General features: G+C 34.6%; 1 protein-coding gene and 1 pseudogene across 6 annotated transcripts in view; one reads left to right on the plus strand and one right to left on the minus strand.

Moving 5' to 3' along the window:
* The window catches only part of Fermt2 (FERM domain containing kindlin 2), an 81,180-nt gene that overhangs the window by 20,840 nt on the left and 38,109 nt on the right, over positions 1 to 22,231 (plus strand). For all 6 annotated transcript variants that reach the window (XM_077109153.1, XM_076850486.2, XM_076850489.2 and 3 more), the window contains exon 3: positions 4,572 to 4,805. In XM_077109153.1, coding sequence (XP_076965268.1) covers positions 4,572 to 4,805 — 234 coding nt within the window. The remainder of the gene's footprint in view (positions 1 to 4,571; positions 4,806 to 22,231) is intronic.
* On the minus strand, positions 14,727 to 15,225 carry LOC143393478 (single-stranded DNA-binding protein, mitochondrial pseudogene; annotated as a pseudogene).

Below are 22,231 nucleotides of genomic sequence, written 5' to 3' on the forward strand. Positions count from 1 at the left end.
AAAACTACTCCTTGGACCTGCCAACCCTTTTCGGTCAGTTGCTATCCATTATTCTTTTCTCTATTACAGCAAAATGTCCAGGAAAAGTTTTCTATATATTTTATGTCTGCTTCCTCTACTACCCTAGCAGAATAATTAAGAATTCATCATTTCTCATTTCATGTTAGTTTCCTACACAATCTCACAGTTTTGCTTTTACATACTGTATTATTACAGTTCTTTAAAATTATCAGTGATTATTTTGAAATCATCCCTACTTAAAACCAGTTTCCAGACTTACAACCAGAGATTCTGTCATACTTGGTTTAAGAGATATTACCAAGGTGGTGGGAAAGGAGATGTCAGCCTTCACCACCCTCCCCCTGCAAAAAATAGCTGTCTACAAACCCAAATAAGCCTAGTTTGGGGTGGTCCAGGCAACAGTATTTTAAAAAACTGCTTAGGTAGTTTTAATGCCCATTAGGATGAAAATTGCTGCTCTAGAGGTTTATCTCATAATAAAATCTAAACAACTTACTTCAACCACCACATCCCCTCCTGCCTAGCTCTGTAATGTCCTTTCCTGCTTCTGTTCTCTGTTCTAGTCATGTTGGCTGTCTTTAAAGATGCTGTGTTCATCAGTATCTCCTAGCACTACAACAGAGCTTTCTTGCACATAGTTCAACAATTGTTAAATTAATGGATATTTTTATAGATCCTGTTTGATATTCTATAGTATATTCTATATAGTACTCTATAATGCTGACTATGTTGATAGTGTTTTGAGTCTTCAAGAATGCTACCAAAGAGTATGCCACAAGCTCCCACAGTTCATCCTGTATCCATCTTCCAATACTGTCTTATACTTTACTGTTATGATGTTTGCTTTTCTACTTCTGTCTCTTTGCATTGGCCCTACTGATTCTTCTGATTATTTTTTTTTCATGGTGTCCTATTTCTGCTCATATTTTTTATAATTTTTCTTCACTGTATTGTTACTTACCTTTGTGTGTGTGTGTGTGTGTGTGTGTGTGTGTGTGAGTGACAGAAAGCGAGAGAGAGACAGAATATTAAAAAGACTGGTCTTATTAGTGTTGCTAGTCAGCAAGAGAGCTTCTTTCTTTTGGTAGGTAAATAAACCATTCATAGGGCATCTAGCATGTAATCTTGGGGTCTCATGCCCTTCTTGTTGATGATGATTCTTGCTGAGTACAAGTAAACTGCTCCTTCAGTGACAAAGCAAAGTAGAATTGATGGAGAGTGTCAGGCTTTAAAGGGAGGAATGAGTGATCCTTTTGTGGTTCCTAAATGTGATGAATAGATAGTTCTAATGCCAATCAGATATCCTTACATCATTGGGTTTTCTTTTTTTCTTGTTTGGTACCAGAGATTGAACTCAGGGGCACTTGACCACTGAGCCACAGCCCTATTTTGTATTTTATTTAGAGACAGAGTCTCACTGACTTGCTTAGCACCTTACTTTTGCTGAAGCTGGCTTTGAACTCACAATCTTCCTGCCTCAGCCTCCTGAGCCGCTGGGATTACAGGCTTGCACCACTGTGCCCAGACAATGATTGTTTTTCATGCCTTTGTGTGAGATGGATCTCCTTCAAACCTTAAGTACAGGGGCACTTATTACGTGAGGCAGGGCGGTAGAGGTGGGGAGTGGAAAAAATTCATCAGAGAAGGTTTATGTTTCTGAGGTGAGAGTTTGAAGCCTATTTGGTAGAAAGTTGAAATTTTATTCTGTCATTATGTGAGTAAGTCCAAGATAGTATTACTTACAGTAGGACATTTTTTTAAAGTCCAAATAGTAGGTATTTGATGCTTTATGAGCCATAAAGTCTCTCTGTCAGGACTGTTGTGATGTAGTGCAGGAGCAATTTTAGCATATTTCAACAGATGAATGAGTAACCATGTTCCGTAAAACTTTTTTATGGACACTGATATTTGCATATAAGTTGTATAAGATTCTATTCTTCTGATCCCCACACAACCATTTAAAAATATTAAAACCTTGCTTTGCTTGTGGGCCATGAAAAGACAGTCAGAAGGCAGGGTTTGGTTATTGAGCCATTCATAATTTGCCAGCCCTCTGTTTACAGTAACATCATCCTTCTACATAGTTTTGATTTGAAAAATTGAGTTCTTGACTTATAATCCTTTTTTTATTGATCACTGCGACATTTGTAGTTCGTTGTAAATTGTCTTTTTGTCAAAATCTATCTGTAAATTTTATTTTAAAGAGCTCCTTATCAGATTGGGTCTTCCCTTCCCCCATTTTAACATCTACCACTGGACCACATTGTTTTGAGTCTGTCCTCTATTATGTCCTTACAGCATTGCTTCTGTTGCCCTGCTACTAGCTTTTCTCTTAAAAAAAAAAATAAGCATTTCTCTAAAGTTTGTGACAGGTGCTGTTTAGGCCTCCCCAACACAGTTTCTTGTAGCTGTAGGGGACAGATCCCTAGCTTACTGGTAACTTCTTTTCCCCAAGCACGGAGATTTCTGGGCTTGCTGTGCCTACATGCAGGGCTTCCATCTTGTGTATGGTAGCCAGGGAGTGCTAAGAATTTCATGCCCCAAGAGGAGCCCTTAACCAAGGAAACAGAGACGGACCCACTACTTAATGAGTCCATTCTAAAGCATATGCTACAGGATTCCTGAGGACTGAACTCCAGTTGTCCACAGCAGTTAATGAATCCTTAATTATCTTCCTCCTTTGTCTCACTTTTACTAATCCTTTCAAGCTCAGGTGTGCTTCCTGGCATTCCCCTCCCCCAAAATAAGCTATCTTACCCAATTTCTCATCTCAGAGTTGCCTTTGGGGAATCCAAATGATGTAAGTCAGTGTTTTGGACTCAGGCTGTTATTACTGTTAAAGCTATTTGCTGCCCTTCTTTGCCCACTGGAAGTGTATTATATAGTTTCCTTAGCTGATATTGATGGGAGAGTGCAGCAGAAATGACTGATGCAAGTGTTAGGAAGAAGGTGTTATATATCTCCCTACCCATATCCAGTTCAGCTCAGCCTTGCTCCCCTGGATTACCATCATTCTTTGCAAGTAGTCTTTCTGTATTAGTTCTGTAGTCCTGAAGGAAAAAAAATAACATGTTATTAGTTTCTTCATTGTATTTGAAAATGTCCCCAACTTTGGCTATCTTCTACAAGCTAGATCAGAATTTATTATTTCTTAAAATCAGTTGGCAGATTATGTGCTGGAAAATAAGTTGCAGAGTACTACACATTAAGTATCATAAGTGGTTGAGTAGTTATAGTTTTGCAGCCAAATAATTAGCTGAATTTTCTTGAAACAAAACAAATATTAAAATTGCAGAATGGCCATACAGTCACGAGTAGCTATAATTTTCCTGATTATAAAAAAAATTTAATGTCTAGGGACTTGGAAGTCTTATTCTACTGTGTTTCTTTCATGAGAAATGCAGTTATATCAAGCAAATTTTGCCATTATGGAAAGTGTTTCTAGGCATATAATCAATGTGCAAACAATTTTTTTTTTCCTTAGAGGTAGGCAGTTGTTTATCTTAAGTTCCAGATTAATAATATTTTTATATGATTTAAAGCTGATAAGCTCTTTTTGTAGATATCAGAAACCTGGTGGTAGTTTTAATTTTTATTTGCAAGAAAGTTATTCTCCAGGGGCTTTTTTCTTCCCTGGGAAGACTTGTTTGACTGTTGTTCTTTTTTTGAAATATCACAGCTGCCTTTTTGGGCACTTGATAAGTTTAATATATAATTGATCCAAAAATCTACTATTACTGCTACTTTAAAAACTACCTGCAGTTAGATTTGATTGCTGCAAGTTTATTCTTATGATCTGCCTGAGTTTAGCCAAACCTTGTATAAATCACATTCCTTTCATTTTTTGGTTACATTTCATTTAATTGCGCAAAACTATTAAATGGTGTTTTCTGTCATACTTGAACCAAATTTTGTTCATTGACAAAAAGTGGACTGTGTGACTTTGTTATTCTTTTTGGGATATGTATGGTATACAAGATTGAAATGTAGGTTTTGTATGTTTTAGAGCTTTCTCTTAGTACAGTGCTGCTTATGGATATTTTCCATACTCCTTCACCTAAAATGGTGGGTTTTGTTCACTTTGGTTTCTTGTCTTGCTTTTACCACCTTTACAATACCGTAGTATATTTTTCAGTTTCCCAGACTGCAACTTTTTCACCTATTTTATCATCATGATAAAATTCTTTAAAGAAATTTAAAGATGAAAACCCACCAACTCAACTTCTTTATTAAATATGCTTCCTATTCTAGCTCCCAAGGTTCTGTTTGTTCTCTAATAACAGAGAGTACTTGTTCTCTGTCATCCATGTGTTCCAGTTCTTATTTGATTTCAGCAGTGTTGATTACCCTGTGTATTCTGTTTGAGCTATCTTGTGTATTGGCTTTTAAGGGCAGAGAATATTCTTAACCATTTGTGTGTCTTTTGTACCTTTCATATAACAGGCATTTATTATCTGCTGTTTGTATTAAATACCCAATTTTGTTTTAATTTCTCTCCAGTAATCTTGGTGATTTTTAAGAATTTTGCTTATTTATTTATTTATTTTTAGATGTAAAAAAAGATTGGTCTGACCATGCTCTCTGGTGGGAAAAGAAGAAAACTTGGTTGCTTAAGACACATTGGACCTTGGATAAGTATGGCATTCAGGCAGATGCCAAGCTTCAGTTCACCCCCCAGCACAAACTGCTCCGCCTGCAACTTCCCAACATGAAGTATGTGAAGGTGAAAGTGAATTTCTCTGATAGAGTCTTCAAAGCTGTTTCAGACATCTGTAAGACTTTTAGTAAGTATTAGATGCATCCTTCATTAAAGTATGAGTTGTATAATGTACATATCATTGGTGAGTGGAATTTAGCTCATCCTAATGGGTGGGAGTTAACTAATGTGCATATATGTTTGAAATTTCTACTTTATTTTTTATTTATTTTGGTACTGGGGACTGAACCCAGGGCACTTTACCACTGAGTACATACCCACTCCTATTTTTATTTTCTATTTTGAGATAGGGTTTTACTAAGTTGCTGAGGCTGGCCTCAAACTGGCAACCCTCCTGCCTCAGCCTCCCCAGTTGAGGGGATTACAGGTATTGCCACCACCCCAGTTCTGCTTTATTATTTAAAGGTTTCTTAAAATTGTTGGGTTTTTTTGTACTTTTGTTTGTTTGCAGTATTGAGGATTGGTCCAGGGCCTCATGCATGCTAGGCACTCTACTACTGAGCTTCATCCCACTCCTTTATTTTTCACTTCGAGGTTCCTGCCTGAGGTCTCCGAATTTGCTGGGTTTACAGGCATGTACCACTGTATCTGGCTTATTTTTTATTTTTGAGACAGGGTCTCTCTGAGTTGCCCAGGTTTGCCTTAAACTTATGATCCTCCTGCCTCAGCCTCTCAAGTAGCTAGGATTACAAATGTGCACCAGTGTCCCTACTTAAAAGGTTTATGTTAATGTAAGGTTAATGATGGGGTAAGATGGAACACGAGAAATCTCATAGAGATTTTTTTCTTTACTAGAATTGTATCATATATTATGTATTTCTTTTTTCTGATGACTTAATTTATTTTTATGGAGAGGGGAAAGGAACAGACAGTATTTTCAGAGGGAGATGAATTTTGCAATGTTTCTTTCACGTAAGTCACTATTAGATTTTAGTAATTGAGGCAGATTGTGTCACTTCCTTCATTGAAGGCTGGACAAGGCTCCTAAGGAAGTGACTATGAGTATTGTTTTCCTTAACCAGTCTTCAATTTGAATGCTTTTATGGTAATTCTATGTATGCTTTCTGAAATAAAGCATGGTTTACTTTTGGCTGGCCCTGGTATGTCATACGATAGGAAGTATTCAAACATCAGAGAAAATGTGAACTATTGTCATTACCACTAGTAACTCTACTGTATTTGTTCCTTTAAAAAAATGCTTAGTTAATATACATTTAATAACTTTTTATATTGGAATTCTAAATAGATGAACTACAACTTTTTATGCACATACTGTATTTTTTTTAGTTATACTAGTAATTTATGAATATGTTCTATTGTAAAAGAATCAAGAAATATAGACATTGTAAATTCCCCCTTCCCCAAAGTGTCTGTACTTGGGTGATTTTCTGTGCTTTATTTATATTATCAATTTTCTCATATGTATTGGATTTTTGTCTTCTATAAGTAGGCATTATGTGTTTTGTTTACTCATTGAGGTCTTGGAGATTTTTCCATGTATTATACAATATAGACTTGATTTTATTTTTTAACTTTTACAGTAATTCAGAGTGTAGATATACTATAAATTCATACTCAGATTTCTTTATTAATGGATATTTAGGTTGTTTTACTATTGGAGTAAATGCTGTAACAAGCATTTTTTGGTCATATTGTTGAGAACATTTGAAAACTTTTTAGTTGGGATAGCTCTGGGATACCTATTCTTCCCTGCTGGTTTTAGCACCCACACTTACTTCTAGAGCCTGCAGGCATATGCTGCTCCTATATTCTGTCTTGGCACCAGCTGAAAGAATGCTGGTTTGGGATTACTTAACTTTAAATCTAGGGCCTCCTTTTTCCTAAATTTGTAGGTTTGGAGCTTGGAGGAATCTGAATTCTCTTCCATTTCTTGTGTGTGGTTCTGGCTGTAACTTCCTTTCATCAACCCAATGTCTCTTCTTTCTGTCTTTTAGGAATCACTTTTTTTTACCCTTTTAATTTTTTTTTCTTGTGTTCAGGCAATGTTGTGAATGTTCATCTTTCTTTCCCCCCTGATTTTTAAATATTTTGCTATCATTTTAAGGGATTTGAAGTATGGGAGGGGGAGATTTAGGCAGAGTCATGTTACTACTTATATCTGATGTCCTTGGAATTATTAATTTTTCAAATGTTCAATGAGGTTATTAATTAAGATGCTGAGAAGTGCAAAGAATTACATAATAGATATCTAATTTCCATTATCTAGATTTAATAGCTGTTGGAATTTTGTCATTTTTCCAGACTTTTAAGTCACAATATCATAAGTAAAGTTTTTGAATCCCATTCTCCTAACCTTCCTTCACAAAGCCGTTGATTTTGTATCCCTCTAGTAATACTTACACACAGGTGCACATGCATACATGCATCTCCGGGTATATATATATGTATGTATATATATCCATAAATAATGTTATTGCAGTTGCTGTATATTTTCTTACACAGTTTTGCACAACAATCTGATTGTTTACCTAGAATTTCTATATTTTATGTATTCAAATAATTCAGAGTATTATCAAATTGCTCTGCTAAATGATTTACATTCCAGTCAGAATGTATAAAAATCCATTGCCTCAAATATTCACCAACGTATTTGAGTCATCTGTTTTTATTATTTATGTCTGACTGAAAAAGTACAGTATTTTATTGTATTTTAGAAAGTCAAATAAGTTTTTGTATCTTTATTAGTCATCGAGAGTTTCTTTTTTGAATTATATATTTACTTTTTTTGTTTGTTTGTTTGTTTGTTTGCTTGCTTAGGATTGAACCTGGGGCCTTGCTTGTGTTAATACTACTGAGATACATCCCTAACCCCAGAGAAGTTTGAGTCAGAAAATTTGAGCAAAAACACATCCAGTTCCCATAAACCCCCTCCACAAATTTCCCCACCTTCAAAATTCTGTACCACAATGGTACATTTGTTATAATTATTTTTAGTATTAGGAATTTAACCCAGGAGCACGTTAATTTCTTTTTAATATTATTTTGAAACAGGGTCTCACTAAGTTGTTGAGATCGCCTTGAAGTTGGAATCCTCCTGCCTGAGCTTACTGAGTCTCTGGGATTAAAGGCACACGCCACCAGATCCAGCACATTTGTTATAATATATTATTATCCAATTTCATAGTCTACCTTAAGGTTCACTTTTGATGTTGTATATGCTATGTGTTTGCAAAAATGTATAGTGACTATATCAGCATACATAGTATTATACAAAATAATTTTACTATCTTAAAAGTCCTCTGCCTACTCATCTCTTCCTTCGAATATTCCCTGACAATCTCTGATGTTTTTTATTATCTCCTTAGTTTTGCCTTTCCCAGAATGTAATATAATTAAAATTCTGTATTATGTGTATGATTTATATTGGTTTCTTTCACTTTGTAATTATGCATTTAAGTTTCCTTCACGTCTTGGTAGCTCCTTTCTTCTTAGCGCTGAATGATATTCCATTGTCTGGATGTACTACAGTATCTTTATCCTCTCCATTACAAAAAGGAGTGTTGGTTGCTTCCATGTTTTGAATAAGCTGCTATATAAATATGTTCTTACATGAACTTTTATGTGGAAACAGTTTTGAATTCATTTGGTACTTACTCAAATGAAATGAAAACTATGTTCATTTGTCCATTTGGAAGTTGCATGGGTTGCAGATAATCTCTCTAAATCTGTTGTTTCTAAAATTTGTTCATGATTTGTTTGTGGCAGGGTGAGGTGTTTAGCTCTTTAATCTACTTAAATTTTACTTTTTTTTTTTTTTTTTTGTCTATATCTTCTGAGGCAGAGTACTAGGGCTTTTTTGTGTGTGTGTGGGAGCTGGGGGGCTGGACAGTGTTATGAATTTAACCCCAGGATCTTGTGCATGCTAGGCAACAGCTCTTACCACTGAGCTCTACCCTTAGCCCTGAAGGTGTCATATATTTTAACAATCAAGCTAGTCAGCCCTCTTTATTGAATTATTTGTTAATTTTTCACAATCATAATGTCAGCTGTGTCCTATACTAAGATTCCATGTTGCATGGGTCTCTTTTTCTATTTCTGTTGGTTCATCTGTACATTCTTAAATGGATATTACACTGAGTTTATTAGTCTTATAGAAAAGTGCGCCTTCCTTGTTATTTTTCAAAATTGGGTTATTTTGGAAATTATATGCTTCCCTATGAAATTTGAGAGTTTGTCAATTTCCAGGAGAAATTACGTAGTGATTGATTGGAAGTACATTGAATATATATGTTTAGATAGAGTATGTTCATGTATATTAGCATATACATTAATTTATATAAACTTTTCACCCATGAGTAAAATTTGTCCATTTGTCAATGTAATCTTTTATATTCTTAAGTAACATTTTATAATTTATCTAGAAATTATAAATTTATCCCTCAGTGCTTTATTTTTCTTCATTGGGTATTGCTGTTAGGAATGCTTTTTTTTTTTTCCCTTATAATCTTACACTTCATACTTGTTAAACTCTCTTATGAACTCTAATAATTTATTTTCTTTTTAAGTAATCACATCCACTGTAAATAATAATTTCCCCTTTCCAATTTTTGTACATTTTATTTCTTTTTTTTCTTCCAAAATTTTTTTAGATGTTGATGGACCTTTATTTTATTATTTATTTATTTTTAGGTGGTGCTGAGAATTGAACCCAGTGCCTCATACATGCTAGGCAATCGCTCTACCACTGAGACATAACCCCAGCCTCATTTTATTTCTTTATCTTGTGTTATTTTGTTGGATTAGACCTCCAATGTAAAGTAGAATAATAGCAATGATGATGAGTATTTTGTAGTGTTCCTGATGTCAGTGGGAATGCATCTAACATTTTACATTGAGTTAAGGTTTGTTATTATGTTGGGAAGTTTTTTCCTTTGTTTTAATTCCTAATGGCTTTAACTCATGGGTTCATATAAAATTTTAATCAAATGGAGCAGAGAGTAGCAAGAACCTAAGTGCCTTAACTTGAGAGTCCTTTATACCTTAATATGATCATTCTTCCTTGTTCATGGACCACATGCTGTCATCAGATCTTATAATTTTCCTTATAAAATGTTTTTTGTCTTCGTTCTTTATTTCACACTCTGTTGTATAGGATGAGATTAAATGTTGAGAGGATTTTCAAATTCATTATATTTGTATTACTTACTCCACCTTGTTAAATATACCTATCATGGGTGTTTGATTTTTATTTTTACTACCACTACTACTGTTTCTGGCTGTCTAACATCTGAACTTCTGTTCTAGGTTTTTGAAGATTTATTCCTTGTAAGTCTTGGGATAAGACAAAACCTGTCTCCTTCCTAAGAAAATAAAAAATTCAGATAATTGTTTCCTGCCCTGCTAACAGTTAGTGTGAGAGCTGTTGGCAGCACCTAGGTCTCATGCCCATCATAAAATTCTCGAAGGATTTTCAGTTAGGAACTAGGGACTCCAATGAGCCCCGACAGTGTGCAGCCCATTTTGGTGGCATAAGTGGATCCATCTTCTGAGCATAGAATAGCTGGAGTTCCAGTGAGAACATTGACTTATGCATCAAGTATGTAGGGCATATCCTGCGAGAACATTAACTGAGTGAATAAGAGGAAAAAATTGTTAAATACATCACTGACTAAATAAAGACCATTTCTATCGCTGGAATTGTATGGAAAGTAGTGATGTATTACTGGATATTCAAGGGATTTCTGTTTCATTGGATGGTTAAATTTCGCTCTCAGAAGTTTTTTTTTTTTTTTTTTTTTTTTTAACAGCTCAAAGATTTTTTTTTTTTAAAGAAAAAGAGAATTTTTTAATATTTATTTTTTAGTTTTCGGCAGACACAACATCTTTGTTTGTATGTGGTGCTGAGGATCAAACCCAGCACGGCACGCATGCCAGCCAAGCGCGCTACCGCTTGAGCCACATCCCCAGCCCAACTCTCGGAAATTTTAATACTTGTTAAGGGTCTATGACCAGTATTAATGAGTAGAAAGGTACATAATAATTTTGATAGGTTATAGGACTGAAAGTCTTGCCTAAAGATAGGGTTTTATTTGTAAATATATTTTAAAAATACTGCAGGAACTAAGGTACTTGATTATGAAATTGTCCAAAACAAAAGGAGTTGGGCTTTATAGACATCCATTTCTACATGTAGTGGGTAACAAAGACACAGGTTTCAGAAATTTAGCGGGTATATAAAATTTAGTTGACCACAGTTTGGTGAGAGTTCAAGTAAATATTTGTCAAGTAGGAATAGATTTGTTTATATGCTAAGTAGGGATCTGAGAATGTGCTGCAATCTCCTTAGCATCATGGAGAATTTAGGGTAGAATGGGGATGGATGTATATTACAAAGTAAGAGACCTAAGGGAGGATTCCCATGTGGAGGAAACCAGGAAGAAATAAGGGCATAAAGATCTAATTAAAAAGCTCTGAAGTTGAGATTTGATTATAGAAATAAATGAGAGAGCTAATTAGCTTTAAGTAACCATAAATTATTTTACATTTAGTAGATAACAATTTAACATTGTTCTTTTTGTTGTAAAATTCTCCTTGGACACACCATAAAATTTTTGTATGGGTATTAAGAAAGGGGGAGAGGTATTTGAATTGCAAGGTGATTAAATCGGGTTGACAAACACCGGCACTACCTACTTTTGTATGGTTTATGAGCTAATTATAACTAAGCTTCTTTTTTGTTTTAATGGTTGGAAAAGATCAAAAGACTATTTTAAGACATGAAAATAATAGAAATTCAGATTCCTTTATCCATAAAATTGTCTTAAAACACAGGCATGTTTATTTGATTAAATATTATCTGTAGTGGCTTTGCATTACAACATAGCAGAGTTGAAAAGACCTACAAATACTAAATATCTACTGATCAGTTCTTATGGAAAATTTATCAACTAATTTGGATTAAATTATTGGAAGACAGTACTCTCATGGTTTATTTTCTTTTCATGATGTGTGTGTGTGTGTGTGTGTGTGTGTGTGTGTGTAATTATTCCAAGGAATAATTTTTTGTTAGTTTTTATAGGTTAATTAATATTTAAGCCAAATAATCAAATATTTCCAAAAATAAAAATGAATTCATTTTGAGTTCTGGTCACCATTAGTTCATTGAACTCTTTTTGGGTCCATTCTTGTGGTTTTTACTTACCGAAAACAGTAGAATCAAAACAAGAAAAAATGGTATTTCTATTGTTACCAAAATATATTGTTACCTAAGATCACCAAGGTGAAGGTTGTGCCAACTACTGAAAAAGACAGTTGTGCAAAACTAATTTTGCTAATTTTAGTGAGGACTTTTCCAAGTTCTTTATTTGGTAGAAAGTCTTTCTTTTGTAATTTAATTCTTTAAGAAAGTGCTTCTGTCTAATGATTAAATGAAATTTATTTGTATTTTCCTTTTGAAAGAAACTGTTGGTAAAAAATGCTGAGGTCTTATCTAACATGTATCCAGAAATGCAGATCTTGTAAGAGCCCTATTATATGGAAACAAATTTTTCTCTTAAAATTTTATCAATATGGAGCTACTATTATAAAAACAGATGTTTTGTCTGGAATGGTGGCCACAGGCCTATAATCCCAGCCATTCAGAAGGCTGAGGCAGGAGGCCAACCTGGACAACTTAGTGGGACCCTGTCTTAAAAATATTTGTTTTAAAAAAGGGGTAGAGTATAGCTCAATGATACAGCGTCCCTGCGTTCATTTTCTAGTACCAAAATAAATAAATAAATATGTGTATAATATGCATAAACAAGTATATACAAATGCTTCTTTTTCTGTATTTAGAACTTGTTAACATTCTATATAATATGTATGGTTTGTTCTGTTATTAGAAGACATAGTAATTCATATATTTTTCTTTCTGTTCTACCCTAGTCAAAAAGTATCTGTTAGAGAGAAACATACAGTGCTAGTGGAACAGAACTCAGATGAACTGAACTCAGTTGTGTTAAAACTTTTAAGTATTAAAGTAATTTGATTTAGGTAAGTTAAGCTGTATAGAACGGACACTTATACACAGTTTGTTTTAGTGGCAACAATAAAGATTAACTTTTCTGAAAAGATACAGATACTTTTTAAAAAAAATACTTTTTTAATTATATATGGGCACAGTATCTTTATTTTGTTTATTTATTTTTATGTGGTGCTGAGGCTTGAACCCGGTGCCTCACAGCGCTCTGTCACTGAGCCACAACCCCAGCCCAAATTGGTGCCTCTTATTACACTCTCAAACTACTTTTCTCCATATATTTTGCTCCTTATAATGTATGTTTTGGCTACAAGTAACAGAACCCAAATTTAAACAGGCCTACTTTTTCATATAAATATAAGTTATGTGAGAAAGTGAAAGTAATTGCTGGAACGTTATTCAGCTGTGTTCAGGGACAGGCTCTTTCCATCCTTCAACATGTTGGGTTGACCTCATGGGCTCCAGGTATGTATAGCTCCATTTAAGAGCAGAGGATCTATTGAAATCTCATCTCAAACCTGTCTCATCAGTAGTACAGGTCTGCTGGTGTTGAAGTAATAAGCTTTTTGTTTTTAAGTCTCAATTTTGTCTTCATTTTTAAAAAAGACATTATGACTCAGAAAATTCTAGATATCTCCCCTCTCCAGTAATCAGTGTCTTTCAGTTGTCTTCTGGTTTGCATAATTTAAGCAAATTCTGTTACTATTCTTTTATTTCTTCCTCTGTATGTTTTCTATTTGCCTTTTTCAAGAACTTACTGTTACCCTGGTTTTCAACAATTTAATTATAGTGTGTCCTGGAACAGTTTTTATTAGACGTATTCTGTTCTAGGTTCATTGAGTTTCTTAGATCTATAGACCTGTGAATTTAGAGAATTTTCAAACATCAGTTCAAAAAATTGGGGGCATCTCCACCCCACCCCACCAACTCCTACTCTTTGTGAGTCTCCAGTTTCATTTGTGTTATATTTTACCGTTTCACAGTCACTTGTTGATGCTCTAGTTTTTTTTTTTTTTTTTTTTTTTAACTATCCGTTTAAAAAATTTTTTTTTTAGTTGTAGATGGACACAGTACCTTTATTTATCTTTGTGTGATGCTGAGGATCAAACCCAGTGCCTCATGTGTGCTAGGCAAGGGCTCTACCACTGAGCCACAGCCCTAGCCCTTTAACCATCATTCTTTTTTTTTAATATTTATTTTTTACTTGTAGTTGGACACAATACCTTTATTTTATTTATTTATATTTTTATGTGATGCTTAGGATCAAACCCAGGACCTCGCAGGTGCTAGGCGAGCATTTTACCACTGAGCCACAACCCTAGCCCTAACCATCCATTCTTTATGCCTCATTTTAAACAGTATTCATTGTTATTTCTTCAAGTTCAGTGATCTTTCTTCTGCGTATCTGCTGTTAACCCATCCAGCTTATTTTTCATTTCAGATACACTTTTCATTACTAGAAATTTGGGTTTTATTATATATATAATTTTTTCTTTATTATGTTTGTTTTCCTCCACTCTCTGGAGTGTATTTATAATAGCTATTATAGTATCTTTGATTACGGATTTTTCATCCAAGTAATTTCTGCTTCCCTTTCTCCCTCCTTTCCTTCCTTTTCCTTTATTGTTAGTTGTTGAGTTGTGTTTTCTCACCTCATTTTATGCCTGGTAATATTTGATTGAATGCAAGACTAATTTTACATGCTTGTTGACTGGATTCTTTTAACGTACTTTTAAATAGCATTGGCTATTTTTCTGGCCACTAGTCAAATTACGTGGAAATCAGTTAGATCCTTTCTGTTCTTGCTTTTAAACTTCATTAGCATAGATCCAGACCTGCCATTAACTTTAGGGCTAATACAGCCTTGCTGCTAAGATGGTAGTCTTCTGGGATTCTTTTTTTTTTTTGACAGGAGCCACTGAGGTTTGTGCCACAGAAAGGGGAGAGATAGTGACAGGAAAAATATTTATCACTCATTTACATAAAAGAGTATTTTAGTTCTTGTCCTTAGAAACTATAAGGACTATATATATGATTCAGAAATGGCACCATACCAAACAATGACCAAAGAAGAATCATCCATTCTGTCTTTCCTTTTGTCTAGTCAATCAGAAATATAATGTTATCAGCTATGATTGTTGCCTGTCACCTCACATTATTTTTTATCCATGTATTCACTATATTCTACTTTCTCTTTCACATAAATTTGATACCCCCTTTTCATATACCAATATGCCCGGAACACTGATACTCTATGCTGTGTGTTGTCTTGACTGATATCACCCATCTGGTAGACTTTACTGTCCCTTGATTGCCACATTTTGTTTGTTGCTAGAGAAAATATCATGACTGGATTTTTCCCTTCTACCTGTCTCTCAACAAGGTCCTGACTCACTCTCCCAAGTAACTGTAATGATTCAGATATTTTGAAAACCAGACTGCTGGATATTTCAGACTTGTATCTTACAAACTAATGAAGTACCTGTAATACAGATCTTCAAAACATGATCTGTTTTCTTTTTAAAAAATCTAAACTTATAGCTTTTCACAGCATAACCTCTTAATACTTGCAGGCCCTCAAGAACACTCAACACCCAACTTGTCCCCTTCTTCCCTTACCTGACATGGGGGATTCTTCTTAATACCCTGAGCAGAGGCAATGTCCCTGGTGGAACATTAGCTATTTCAGTTGTTGGTTCTTCCCAGTCTTAGGTAGTTCCCTCTCATCAACTCACAGATAATTCTGCAGACCTCTGTAGAGCTCTTGTGGATAGCTCCCCTCTCTTTTCAAATAGTCTTGTCCTTTTGGCATCCCTAATGCCATCTGTGATAGCTCAGTTAAATGGCAGTAAACTAGTGTACTCAAAAACAGCCAGGTTTGTCCTGTTGGTTTCTCTTCTCCTTTGTGCTCCTTCCTGATGCCTTATGTCTGAAAATCTTCTCTCTTCTTTTATTGGTTATAGTTTAAACAAAGCAGGGAGGTATATCCAATTCCCTGTTATCACTTCTTAGTTGAGACCCTCCATCTTAATTTAGCATAGACTTTCTTCTGGCTTTGTATATTTTTCAGAAAGCCCTATTTTGCTCATTGAAACATTCATAATAACAAAAGCATGACTTTCACTGAAATTCCAATTTAACATGTCCAAAGCTATGCTCATGGTATTCCTTTCCAAATTTCTATGGTTTCCCTTCTTGTTTCCTCCTGCTAGTCTTCATAACAGTAGAAGATTCTACTCTTCCAGATACACATGCTGGAAAGATCCTTAACACAATAGTCATCCTTAAAACCACTCTCTTCCTCACTTTATATCTCATTTATCATCCAGAATGTTCTTTTTGCCTTCGAGATACATCTGGAATCCTTTCATATGTCTTTATTTTCATTACCTCCACTGCACTGGTAGCCCACACCACCACCATCCCTCCCCCAGACTCTTTCAGTGGCCTTGTAAAGGGTCTCGTTTATTCCTTGTTCCTTCTAATTCATTCTTTGTGCAGTTAGCAGAGAGATTTTTTAAAGTATTTTCTTAATCAAGGCAACATATGCTGAACTAAAGTAAAAAGACTTTATAATACAGAACCACGTTTCTGCCCTTTTAGTCCCTAACCCCTGGTCATATTCTCTACCATTTTCATACTCTTTGAGTCCTTCTTTCATTTTTATAATTCTAAAAATCGTTGTCCCATGATGTATGTCAGAGATTGGTTCCAAGACCCCTTGCAGATATCAAATTCTGCAAACACTCAAGTCTCTTATGTAAAATGGTGTACTATTTGCATGTAATCTGTACACTTATTATACATAATACAATGTAAATAATATGTAAGTAGTCATTGTATTATGTTGTTTAGTTAATAATGACAAGAGAGTCTGTGTTCAGTATAGACACATTTTTTTCTTGAATATTTTCTATTTATGCATGTGGACTCACAGAAGGCTGACTGTATATTCTTACACTATTTTTGATTTAACAACTTTAGATATCTGTGACTTTCTTTTTAGATATCTGTTGACTTTTCATCCTTATTATAATTGTTATAATTTTTTGCTAAAACAGTGTCAATGTTTATATTATTTTTAACAAGGTCAGTGGTTTTTCTTGCTGAGCTTTAAGTATTTTACTTTTTCTGTCTCGTATGCGTTTTTATCGTTTGGGTTTAAAAAAATTTTTTTAGTTGTAGATGGACACAATACCTTTATCTGTCTGTTTGTTTGTTTTTATGTGATGATGAGGATCAAACCCAGTGCCTCATAAACATGCTAGGCAAGTGCTCTACCATTGAGCCACAACCCCAGTCCTCATTTTATTTGATTCCAACACATACATTGCTGATTCTTCTACTTTCCATCATTATTTTCTGTATTTTTCAACATAATAAAATACATTATTAGATAATAATCAGTCTTTTATCTGACCACTTTTTTTATTCCAAGATACTCCAAGGATCCACCATTCTGTTCCAGTCCGGAGTGGGAATTTCCAAACAAGGGTGTATGTATAGTCATAGCCCGAGGACTGACTTTCACTATTACTATTGTCCAAGGAAAATGTCTCTCTTCTCTCTCATTTGATATTCATAATTTTACTCAGTGTTTATTTGTTCCCAGAGTTTGGAAGGATACATCCTTTATCAGTATTAGAAGACGTGAATAGAATATCAATTTTTAAGATGTTACATTGAAATTGTCTTTATTCTGCCCTTTGATGGAATTGTCAAAGCAGAAATTATTTTCCCGTCAGGATTTGGAAGTCATGTTCAATTGTCTTTTAGCTTTCCTGTATGATATTAATAGTCCTAATGGTTCTTGGTTTTTATTTTCATCTTTTCTTGTGGACTGCTTTTTCTCTCTGCCAAATTTTAGGCTCTTTTCTTCCCTTCCATTTTGAAAATTTCATGGCATTGTGCTATAGGTTTTATCTTCATTTTTTTTTTTTTTTGAGATTATTATTTTGTGAAATGTTCTTGTAATGTTTCCTTGATTTCCTCCCCTTTGTTTTAAAACAAACATTGTTCTTGGGTTGAATCTCCTAACTTTATGTCTCTTCTATTAAATCTTTAAATTGTGCCTATCAGATTTTAATTTTTAGTGTTTTATTTTTATCCAGTTTGTTAAACAGGCATTTGTGAATATATATTTAAGATTTGTGGAGTTAATATAAATTATATCTTAACAATACAATGAAAAGAAATAGAAAGGACCCCTACTTTAATTTCCAAGGTTTCTTTCTTTTATCCAAGATTGATAACTAACCCTCCCTCCACCTTCCCCCACTTCGCCCCCCAGGATTATAGAACTGGGAATTGGATTCAGGGGCATTCTATCAATGAGCTACATCCCTAATCTTTTTATTTTTTATTTTGAGGAAAGGTCTTGCTTGAGTTGCCCAGGTTAGCTTCAAACTTGAGATCCTCCTGCCTCAGCCTTCTCAGTCTCTGGGATTGCAGGTGTGCACCACCATGCCCTATCAAGATCTCTTTCTTAATCTCTGTTCTTTATAATATCCTGTTCATCTCTTAAATGTCATTGTCTTATTGTTCTTTTTTTGGTGGGGGCGTTGTGCTAGGGATTGAACTCAGGGGCACTCAACCACTGAGCCACATCCCTAGCCCTATTTTTTATTTTATTAATTAAAAAAAAATATTTTTAGTTGTAGATGGACACAATACCTTTATTTTGTTTATTCCTGTGTGATGCTGAGGATTGAACCCAGTGCCTCACACATGCTAGGCAAGCATTCTACTACTGAGCCACAACCCCAGCCCACATTTTGTATTTTATTAGAGACAGGGTCTCACTGAGTTGCTTAGCACCTCACTATTACTGAGGCTGATTTTGAACCTGCAATCCTCCTATCAGCTTCCCGAGCTGCTGGGATTATAGGCATGTACCACCATGCCTGCTTGTTCTTGCATTTTAATTAAGGATGTTTTGTTTTGTCCTCTGCATTATATCTGTTTATCCTAAATTGTGTGTTTGTCATATTTTGTTTTTTTGTATGTGTGTTGGTGTATGCTAAGCATAAGATCTATCACTGAAGTACACTTGCATGGTTTTTTGTTTGGTCTCTGGTTTTCATGTTAGGAGCTCTGTTAGCATTCCATTGCTGCCATAACAAATTACTGTAAATATAGCAACCTAACACAACACAAATTTAGTAATTCACAGTCTGTAGCTTAAAAGTCTGTGCATAGCAGGATGATTCACCTGGGTTCTTTGATTAGAATCTTATAAGGCTGGAGTATAAATGTCAGCAGGACTGTGTTTCCTCCTTGAGGTTCTGAAGATAAATTCTACGTGGTAGAGTTTGCCATATGATTGTAGTATTAAGATTTCTGTCAGGTTACGTGAAGGGGACATTTTCAGCTTCTAGAGTCCTCCTGAATTCCTTGCAGAATTCTCCCTTCATCTTTAGAGCTAGCAGCAGCAAGTAAGTTCTTACTCTTTAAGTTTACCTGACCTCTCCTTCTCTTTCATCTCTCCTCTGCCGTGCTCTTTTGCTTCCCTCTCCTTCGTAAGTACTGATGTGATTATTCTGAGCCCACAGATAATCTCAGATTATCTCCCTAACATGAGTTGATAAGTAACCTTAATTCCATTTGCAAAGTCTCTTCATAGCATTACTTAGGTTATCGTTTGTATAACTAGGAGTAGGAGTCTTAAGAGGATATCTCTAGAATTCTTTCTACCATGTGGGCCTTTCTCAAATGACTGGTAATCATTGGCTGGTCCTACACTTAGGGATGTGGGCATTTTAAAACCTGATAGGAAGCTCTATGTTGAATGGAATTTAGTTCATCACTGCCTCTGCAAGGTATGTGGATACTGAGTGAGCTTTTTCAAATGTCAGTATCGAAAACATCTTGTCCCTTGGGGCTATTCAGGTCCTTCTCTAAAGGATTAGAAAGGTAGGTTAAGTGAGTTTAATCCAGTTGTGGAGCCAGGAAAGGGATACTAGGGCAAACTACATTTTTTTCATCTATTGTGGTTTGTTTTCAGTGCTGCATTGTGCTTGATGTTTAGCACAGTGAATCAGAGCATTTCCCAGTAATATTTCCTACTTTCATTTTTTCACATTGCTAAGTCGTTTATTTTTTTTATCTGGCTTCTATCTCCCAAAATTTTTCAGACATTTCTCACCTGATGATTTTCCCCTCCTTTTCTTTTTCATCTTCTTAGGTTTATGTTGTAATTGTGTGTATGCATATGATATATATATATCCCTATAGATATAGATAGATACTTGGGAAAGAAATGAAAGAAAATGCACAGGTTCGATATACTTATTTAAACAGAAACTCAAGAAAAAAATTTTTAAACCTCATTGCTTTGTTCTTCACCTTCATTGTTTTTGATATATGAAATACTTCTGTAGTCTATCTAGACTAGATTTGTCATTTTGATAATATTACATTGTTTATGATAAACCTTAAATGTCATTCTTATATAGTGTATCCGTTATAAAGAGGTTCTAGAACATTACTTTGTGTGGTGTTCATAAATGCTAGTTTATCTTTATTACTGAACATTAACACTTAGCATAAATAAGATAGTCTTATATATTGGTATGTCCATTTAAAGTTTTCATGTCCCACAGTCTTCTAGGTATGTTTATTTTAGAATTATGTTATTCTCCAGTCCCACTTGTGATTTGGATTCCCCAATTCACTACTTTTAATTCCTTCTTAATACAAGGCATAGAATAAATAAGTTCTAAATTCCTGTGTCAATGAAATAATTAGTATCTTATGTGGATAGTTAGGTTTACTTTCTTATTAATGTTATAATGAGATTGCAAACTACTTATTCACACTTAATGTGCACACAGTGTTACCCAGTTCCAATAGGGGACTACCTACCATTAGAAAATAAGATGTCATGATGTTGTCTTGGCACACACCTGTAATCCTAGCAGTTTGGGGCACTGAGATGGAAACATTGCAAGTTGGAAGCTAGCCTCAGCAATTTAGCAAGACCTCCTGTCTTAAAATGAAAAATAAAAAAGGCTTGGGAAGTAGTTCCATGGTGGAGCACCTGTGGGTTCAATCCATATAGAGGGAGGAGGTGAGGGGAAGAATAATTCTCTAAATTAGTAGTTATCCCTTAAGGAGAAGTTGGAATTAGAGTTACTGAGACTATTTACTATTCTTAGGAATATTGAATTATGTATTTGGTATTTTAAATATTATTGTTTTTAAGATTATATTCAATATTATTTTAACATTGAATGTATTTTAAATATTATTTTGCATATTATTTAAATGAATGTATTTTTTAAAGAATGTGTTTTTAATATAATTGACTTCACATCCTATCCTCATGGGTCCAACTAGTCAACTGCTTCATCTACTTATGACTAACCAAAAAGCTAGTTAACAATATTTATTTTTCTACTTACATTAATAGCTGGTTTGTGAGTTGGACAGGAAATTACCTAGGAACAAAAATCTCAATTATGAATGACGCAGTGCAGTGATGCTGAAGCCCCAGGGAACATGCCAGAAACATTTGGGAAGACTTCAAATAACACGTGCTTGCTTTCCCCTCTTCCGTTGTACAGTGACCAAGTTATGGTGGAAGCTTGTCATGTGTCTCAGGCATGATTCATTTCATATCCTTCAGTACTTTTTAGATTTTCCACCATGTACTAGTACATGATTTATTTAGAGGGATTGAATGGAAAGACAGAGAGATTGCCACCACCACATTGTCCTCACTTAATATTGTATCATAAATGACTGATTGCCAGAAACTTGGAGTTTTCTACTGCCTTCTTCCCTCCCAACATGGCATGACTGACATTTAAAGTTGAGGGTACACTAAGAATTGTGTACCTTGCACGGGCGGGACCCGGGTTCATAAATCAAATCATTAGGTCTCTGATCATGTTAAATATCATTCCTTTAAAAAGTAGACTAGGTTAGGAGAGAAGGAAGGAAAGAAAAGAGAGGGTAGTGTGGGGGTAAATATGATTGAAGTATATTATTTGCATGTATGAATATGCACAGTGAAACTCATTATTCTGTATAATTAAAATGTACTAATAAAAGTAGTCTAGGAGATAATGACTCTGTTGCAGGCTTAAAAGATACACTTGAAATATTTTCTGAATTTCTGAATGTACCCAGTCATAGCAATTACAATTACAATTATCCCCAAAATTATTTTTGGGGATAAGTGGATTAGCTTCATTTCTTGAATACACAAAAATGGAGAAAATCTTTGATTTTTTTAATTGCATAACTATAGCAGTACTATTTTTAAAAAGAAATCACTTATAAGTGGAAGTTTTTTAAAAAGTGACAATTTAAGGAACAAGCATTTATTTTTAACATGATTTTTGCTGCTTGGTACTTAAGATATGCTCATCCAAAATTATTTTTTTTATAACTTTTATTTTTCTATTTATTTATTTATTATTTTTATGTGGTGCTAAAGATCAAACCCAGGGCCTTGCACATGCGAGGGGCAAGTACTCTACCACTGAGCTATAACTCCAGCCCCCAAA

Source organism: Callospermophilus lateralis, chromosome 3 (genome assembly GCF_048772815.1).
Source record: "Callospermophilus lateralis isolate mCalLat2 chromosome 3, mCalLat2.hap1, whole genome shotgun sequence".
Taxonomy (NCBI): Eukaryota; Metazoa; Chordata; class Mammalia; order Rodentia; family Sciuridae; genus Callospermophilus; species Callospermophilus lateralis.